The 8,438-nt window shown below is 40.1% G+C and overlaps 1 protein-coding gene across 1 annotated transcript; it reads right to left on the bottom strand.

Moving 5' to 3' along the window:
• Positions 1 to 1,047: 1,047 nt before the first annotated feature.
• On the bottom strand, positions 1,048 to 1,563 carry LOC139196098 (uncharacterized). Its single transcript, XM_070821758.1, has one exon. The coding sequence runs from the start codon at positions 1,561 to 1,563 to the stop codon at positions 1,048 to 1,050; it is 516 nt and encodes a 171-aa protein (XP_070677859.1).
• Positions 1,564 to 8,438: the final 6,875 nt, after the last annotated feature.

Genomic DNA, 8,438 nt, shown 5'->3' with positions numbered 1-8,438 from the left:
ACTCAATAATGGATGTCCATTAGAGTTGGTAATGATTCTACGCATCATGGTAGATCCTGGATGACCTAGATAGTCATGCCAAAGCATGTAAACCTTTGAATCAATGAACTTCTGGTTCATGACAGTATGTGCCTCAACTGTCTTTATGTATGTATAATACAATCCACTCGATAAACCATGCAACTTCTCCAATATACGCTTCTGGGTATCATTGGAGGTAATGCATAAATATTCCACATGTTCTACACTTTTCATTTCAATGTGGTATCCATTTAGACGTATGTCTTTAAAACTCAACAAATTTCGAATGGATCGAGTAGCGTATAATGCATTCTGTATGGATAATATTGTTCCATTTGGTAACATAATTTGGGCTTTTCTTGAGCCTTCAATTACATCTGATTGCCCTGATATTGTTGTTACCTTTACTTTTGCAAGTACCAAATTCGAGAAATACTTTCGATCTCGAAGTATTGAATGCGTGGTTGCACTGTCTACAAGACAAAAGTCTCCGCCATTGATCTTGTTTTGAGAATAACCATAATTTTTATCCATGATCTCTGAGTAAAGAAAAAGCAGTTTATTCATATTGGAATACTACTTTTATTGAATTGAAAATGCGAGCATTAAACCACAAGTACAAATAACAAGAGTACATTAAACATAAATAATTCAATCGGACCCATAAACTTCATTCCCTATTTCATTAATAAAGTCTGTAGTATCCAGGTGGATTGTGTTTAACTGTCCTGATAAATTGATCACTGGATCAGGTGTTTCCATTGGTTGAGCCTGGTCGAAGAAATTGATCTTGACACCCTTCTCCTTGAAAGAGGCTTGATACAGCTCCACTAGATGTTTTGGGGTGCGACAAGTACGCGCCCAATGTTCGTTGCCACCACACCTATGGCAAACTCCTTCATCATTTCTAGGAGTGTTAGTATAAGCTTTTCCTTTCTGACGATTTGCATTTTTAAAGCTCGGGCCTAAATTATGCCTTGGAACCTGGTTGTGAAACTGGACACCATGGTTCTTGCCTTTCCCATTCTACCGGCCTCGCTTGTGGCCACGTTCTCGTTTGTAATTATTGCCACCGGAGGATATGGTATTCCTTTCAAGGGAAACAACATTCACTTCTGGGAACGATGCTGATCCAGTAGGTCGGGAATTATGGTTTTTCATCAGGAGCTCATTGTTCTGTTCAGCTACCAGGAGCACAGATATCAGCTGGTTGTATTCAGTGAAGCCTCGCGCTCTATACTGTTGTTGCAGGAGCATGTTAGAGGCATGAAATGTGCTGAAAGTCTTTTCCAATAACATCTCCTCAGTAATAGTATCCCCACAAAGCTTCATCTGAGAGGTAATTCTGAATAAAGCCGAATTGTACTCAGCCATTGACTTGAAATTCTGGATCCTTAGGTGAGTCCAGTCATAGCGAGCTCTTGGAAGAATCACCGTTGTCTGGTAATTGTATTTGTTTCTCAAGGCCTTCCAGAAAGCTAACGGATCTTCAACCGTGATAGGAGCATATTTATGCGACTTAGTGAGCTTGTTCTTGTGCATTTACGTTGTGTTTTCTTAGTTAAATTAGTCTTTTAAGCTAGTTTCATGTGTTTTCAGGTTTTAAGGGCAAAGTATGCAAAGTAGTGCATTTTGGGGCCTTTTGGAGCAAAATTGAGCTTGGAATGGATATCACATGCTTGGAACGAAAGGAATGGATGAGGTTGAAGGAGTCCTAATTAAAGAAGTATTCCTAATCAACGAAGGAGTCATAATTGAAGAAGGATTCCTAATCAACGGAAGAGTCCTAGTCAAAGATAGACTCCGAGAAGAATGAGGATTTCTACTCAAACAAGGTTTCCTACTTGAAGTAGGAAAGTTAAGCCTAAAGTTTCTTATTTTGGGTCGACCTTTCCTAAACCTAGATGGCCTTAAGTTTCAGCAACATTGAAGGTTTCCTAAGCATTTTTGGACACAAAGAAAGGTTTTAGAACACTTCCCTATCCTTGCCGTGAGTTATATCCTATTTCCCCTTGGTTTTGGGCTTCTAGAAGTCCTATCTTTTTCCCCCATACCTGCCGCACCAATTTCAGCAAGGAAACCCCTTTTCCTTGCCTTGCAAGGCTTTCTAGAAACCCTATCTAATCTGCCGCACCCATTTTCCTTGCCTTGCAAGGCTTTCTAGAAACCCTATCTAATCAGCCGCACCTTGTAAGCCTTTTCCCTTGGGGATTCTGATTGTTTAAGCCTTTTTCCTTGTGCATTTGGATTTTACAAGTCCATATCTGATTTCCCTAAGGTTTTATGTGCCTATATATATTGTTATTTATGCCTTGGCCGAACTACCACCTCTCATATGCATCAATTCACGCCAGAAATTCATCACCCTTCTCTGCCGCAGCAATCACCACCAATTCTCCATAATTCCTAACCAAAACCACCCCTTGCCGCACCATCCATCCATCCTAAACACTACCATACCATCTCCTATCCATTTTACACCATTCATAACCCCAAAACTTGTCCCCAAGCTTTGTGCCGCAGCAAAGAGGAATGAGGAAATCGTGGATGCACCTGCTGTCCAAATTGGAGTGTCTAGGTGTTCTCTTTCTTTGGATTTCAATGTCTAAACTTATTTATCTTTGCTTTGTGCGTATAAGGAACTAAACCCCCCTTGGCTAGGGGGGATTCGAAACCATGTTCATGCTTGCTATATAATTTGATTACTTTCAGTTGCGTTTCATAAATTGTGAATTCAATTTGCTTATCTATTTGAATTAAAACTGATTTGTGTGTGTTGGTTGAGAGTGCACGCTTAATTTTCATGCATAAATCTGATGCTAGGATATAAGGGAGTTTCACCTAATTGTTATGAACTTATATTCGCAAGTAGTAAAGGTTGCTAATCATAATCGCGTTAAGTAAATTCTTGGCATAAGTTTCGTGCAATTCATAGTAACAAGTGCCTCGTCAACGTTTATGATTTTCATAGAACTTAATGATTCTTGCTTGTATTTCTATTATGCAATTCATGTAGGGAACTTGTGGGGAATGCTTTGGGTTGTTATATGCAATCATCCAATTCAATAATTTTAGGAAAATCTGAGGGTTAATTAGTGCAATTCACGGTTAATCTGGGGCGTTGAGGATTCATAGTTTATTGAAAAGCAATCGGAAATCGTTTTGTATGCAAGTATGACATGTGTGGAGAAGAACCTCCTAGCTAGCCAATCATCCATCTAATTCACCAAATTTCGTTAAAATCTATTTTAAGTTTTTCTTGTTTTATTTTACTTAATTTTCATTCAAAACCAAATCCCCTTTCTCTTTAAAGTGTCTAACTAGTTAGAATATGTTTTATAGTGTGTTTTTAAGTGTTTTGAGTCAAGAAAAGCCAAAAATTCGTCCAAAGGAGTGTTAGAGTTCAAATCTGCCCAGTTTGTGTTTTTAGGCAGATTTGAGTGTTTTTGTGCTGTTTTGAGTCTTTTGAGTTGTTTTAGTGTTTTAGAGTTTAGTTTTGCATTCTTTGAGTATAGTTTAGTGTTTTAAACTTTGTTTTATGTTTTTGAGTCAGTTTTAAGTGTTTTAGCAATCCCTCATAATCCCCGGCTTAGAATGATCCCTACTTACATACTTTGCTACAATTGATAAAAAGAGGGTTTAATTTGTGTGCTTATATATTTTGCATCAAATTTTTTGGTGCCGTTGCCAGGGATTAGCAAAGTTGTTAATCCTTTGGATCTGTTAGTTTGTTTTGTTTTGTTTTAATTAATTCAAGATTCTGACCTTGTTTTGTTTTCTTGTTTTTAGGTACTAGTTTATGACTCGGAGTTCTCATCCAGTTCGTGAACATATCATGGACTTTGACGACGATTTCGAGCGAGAGTTGAGACTAAAGAGGAAGAATCCAGAACCTAGTGAATCAAGCCCCATTCAGAGGCTAAATCTGAGTTTGAGGAGGAAGAACCCACGGCAAGGGTGGGTGAAGTAGTGCAAGACATGGCAGCGAACAACCGAACAATTAAGGAGCTTTCCACTTCGGGATTAGACAATGCCGCACCCCTATGCATCCAATACCCCACGGCTGCTCAAGGTAAGACCGAAGAGTTCGAGTTAAAGTCGAGCTTGCTGCACCATATTCCGAAGTACCATAGGTTGTCCATGGAGGATCCAAACAAGCACTTGAAAGAGTTTGAGGTGGTGTGTTCAAGCATGACTCCTATCAACGTCGACGGGAGCATATTGAAGATGAAGGCCTTTCCCTTTTCTCTCTTGGAAAAGGCGAAAGATTAGTTGTATGAATTAACTCCCGGAACTGTCACATCTTGGGAGAGCATGAACGGGCCTTCTTGGAGAAGTTTTTCCCAACTTCTCGAGTCATTCTTCTACGGAAAAGGATAAGTGGAATTCAGTAAGATGAGGGTGAGTATTTTCCTACTTATTATGAACGTTTTAAATCTCTTGTTGCTTCTTGTCCACACTATCAAATGAAAGAGGAGCTTCTTCTACAATACTTCTATGAGGGGCTTCTACCAATTGAACGTCAAATGCTAGATGCCTCAGCGGGAGGAGCCTTGGTGGATAAGACCCCCACAGCTGCAAAGATTTTGATTGCTAATCAAGCGTTGAATGCTCAACAATACGAAGGTGTTGGACAAAGAAGCACCCCACGGCAACACCAAGTGAATGAGGTAAGTGCTATTTCCGAACTTCAAAATCAAATGGCTAACCTTACTACTCTTCTTTCTCAGGTTGTGGAAGGACCAAAAGTACAAAATGTGGCTGCTTGTGGCGTATGCTCCATGCAAGGACATCTCACGGACAAATGCCCACAATTGATTGAGAACGGAGGGTGGGAGACACTCAATGCCGTGGGTTTTGGGAATCAATATCAACTAAGGAATGATCCCTTTTCTAATACATACAATCCGGGATGGAGAGATTATCCAAATTTCAAATGGAGAGAACCCCAACAAGGCCAACAACAAAGTGCATTTAGGCAACAACCCCCGGGTTTCTATCAAAAACCGTTTGCACCCACACAACCTCAAGCATAACTTGCCCAAAACAAATCAGGTTCGTCTATTGATAATGATCAGATTTTTCAATTACTAACTTCTATGGCGCAGGGTATGCAAACTAGGGACAAAAGGGTGGACGAGTTGGAGAAACAAGTAGGGCAGATTGCGGAGTTCATGGGGCAATTCCGAGAATAAGGAAAACTTCCTAGTCCAACCGTTGTGAATCCAAAATGAGGATTTGAATCTGCCAAGGCAATCATTCTAAGGAGTGGAAAAGAAGTTGGAACTGATCCACAACTATCTAAATCAGCCCAAAAATAGGACAAGAAGTTGAAATTCGAAGAGGAGGATCAAGCCAAAGCCACGGCAAGGAATGAAGCACCCATGCCGCAACCTCCTACATCCCCTAATCCATCAAATCCGTCCAAATTAGGTAAGGAAGTTCCAATTGTGATTAATTCTAACGTTGTTCCTCGAAATGTACCTTTTCCTCGTAAGTTTATGTAATCAAAGAAAGAGGAGGCTGAAAAGGACATTTTGGAGACATTTAGAAAAGTTCAAGTCAATATCCCCCTTTTGGATGCAATTAAGCAAGTCCCGAGGTATGCCAAGTTTTTGAAAGAACTTTGCACCACTAGGAAGAGGATTTCGACCAAGGAGGTTGTAAAAGTAGGTGAAAACGTCTCAGCCATCTTGCAACGTAAACTGCCCCCTAAATGCAAAGATCCGGGTAGTTTTACAATTCCTTATGTCATTGGTAATACTCGTTTTGAATCTGCCATGTTAGATTTAGGTGCATCTATAATGTCATGCCATATTCAATTTATGCATCTATGAACTTAAGAGAGTTGAAAAATGATAGTGTGATTATACAATTGGCCGATAGATCTAATGCCTATCCAAAGGGAGTTTTGGAAGATGATTTAGTGTAGGTTAATCATTTAATCTTCCCGGCGGATTTCTACGTGCTTGAGATGGATGAGTCGGACCATGCCCCGTCATTGCCCATCCTCCTTGGAAGGCCATTCATGAAAACGGCCCGGACAAAGATTGATGTGTTTAATGGAACATTGACGATGGAATTTGATAGGGAAGTTATTAATTTCAATCTTTCTGATTCTATGAAGTATCTTAGTGAGAATCATTCATGTTTTTCTATTGATGTAATTGACTCTTTGGCACAGGACCATTTTGACAAATTGAAGGACAATGCACTTGAATTGGTCATTGCACGAGGAATGGACATGCAAAACATGGAAGCAGCAACCATGCACACCCACGGCATGCATGAAATCTCCCTTGTCGTGCCCCCTAGTGATGGTGTCATTGAGATGGTGGCTGCCCTTGAATCATTGCCACCACAATCTGGTAAGTTGTTGGACCCAATTTTAAGTTCAGTTTCGGCTAATAAGATGCTTTCTTCAGTTGTGCAGCCACCTACACTTGAACTTAAGCCATTGCCTAGTCATTTGAAGTACGTTTTCTTGGGAGAAGATGAGACGTTGCTCGTCATTATCTCATGCTCACTTACGAAGCAAGAAGAGGGTAAGTTGGTGAGGGTGCTAAAGAAGTACAAAACGACAATTGGATGGACATTGGCCGACATAAAAGGAATTAGCCCTACTACATGCATGCATTGCATACTTTTGGAGGAGGGGTCTAAAACATCTCGAGAGGCTCAACGCCAACTCAACCCTCCTATGATGGAAGTTGTGAAGAAGGAAATCATCAAGCTTTTAGATTATGGAGTAATCTATCCAATCTCGGATAATAGGTGGGTTTCGCCAGTTCAATGCATTCCAAAGAAATCTGGAGTGACAGTGGTAGCAAATGCCGAAAATGAACTTGTGCCTACTCGCATTCAAACCGGTTGGAGGGTGTGTATCAATTATAGGAAGCTAAACGCCACCACAAGGAAGGATCACTTCCCCTTGCCATTCATCGATCAAATGCTTGAGAGGTTAGCAGGTTATGCTTTCTATTGTTTTCTTGATGGTTATTCTGGTTATAATCAAATTGTCATAGTACCCGAGGACCAAGAAAAAACCACATTCACATGCCCTTTTGGTACATTTGCTTATCATCGTAGGCCTTTTGGTTTATGTAATGCACCTGCCACATTTCAAAGATGCATGATGAGCATATTTTCTGATTATGTTGAGAAAATTATTGAAGTTTTTATGGATGATTTCAGCATTTTTGGTGATTCATTTGATGGTTGTTTGCATAATCTCATATTTATATTAAAACAATGCGTTGAAACTAACCTTGTGCTTAATTGGGAAAATGTCATTTCATGGTTAAACAAGGCATAGTTTTAGGTCATATCATCTCTGAAAACGGCATTGAGGTTGATAAGTCAAAGATAGATCTTGTACGTCACTTACCCTCTCCTACTTCGGTTAGAGAGGTTCGTTCTTTTCTTGGCCATGCAGGTTTCTATCGTAGGTTCATCAAAGACTTCTTAAAGGTTGCCCAACCTCTTTCCCGACTCCTACAAAAAGATGCGGCGTTTGATTTTAATGAGGAATGCACGGCATCATTCAACCAACTCAAAGAGTTGTTGACCACGGCACCAATCATTGTCCCACCTGATTGGAGCCTACCTTTCGAGCTTATGTGTGATGCGTCCGATTACGCGTTAGGGGCTGTTTTAGGACAAAGGAAAGACAAGAGGCCGCATGTCATCTACTATGCCTCACGGACGTTGAATGATGATCAATTGAACTATTCCACTACGGAAAAATAACTTCTTGCCGTTGTTTTTGCTTTAGATAAATTTAGATCATATCTAATTGGTACTAAAGTAATTGTTTTCACTGATCATGCAGCTTTGAAGTACTTGCTCACTAAAAAGGACGCCAAGCCACGGTTAATTCGTTGGATGTTGCTACTTCAAGAGTTCGACATTGAGATTCAGGACAAGAAGGGAAGTGAAAACGTGGTGGCTGACCACCTAAGCCGAATGGTGCATAATGAGGAATCCTTACCCATTGCTAAGACATTCCCCGATGAACAATTGTTGTCCATAAAGGTAAGTGAGCCTTGGTATGCCGATTTGGTAAATTTTTTGGTGTCAAAACGAATTCCTAGCACTTTCACTAGGCACCAACGTGATAAGTTAAGGCATGATGCACGGTTTTATGTATGGGATGATCCCTATTTATGGAAATTTTGCCATGATCAAATTGTACGTCGATGTGTGCATGATTCTGAATTTCATTCAATTTTAAGCTTTTGTCATACATATGCATGTGGTGGGCACTTTGGCACACAAAGAACAGCACTTAAGGTGTTACAATGTGGATTCTATTGGCCTAGTATTTTTAAGGATGCTAGAACTTTTTGCTTAACATGTGATAAATGCCAAAGAATGGATAGCATAGGTGCTAGGGATCAAATGCCGCAAGTTTCTAT

This window comes from Malus domestica, chromosome 05 (genome assembly GCF_042453785.1).
Source record: "Malus domestica chromosome 05, GDT2T_hap1".
NCBI lineage: Eukaryota > Viridiplantae > Streptophyta > Magnoliopsida > Rosales > Rosaceae > Malus > Malus domestica.
Note: the sequence above shows the minus strand (reverse complement) of the source record. Positions and strands in the feature narration are given on the sequence as shown.

Coding starts and splice junctions, on each gene's coding strand:
- LOC139196098 (XM_070821758.1), bottom strand. CDS start 1,563: ATGCACAAGAACAAGCTCACTAAGTCGCATAAATATGCTCCTATCACG.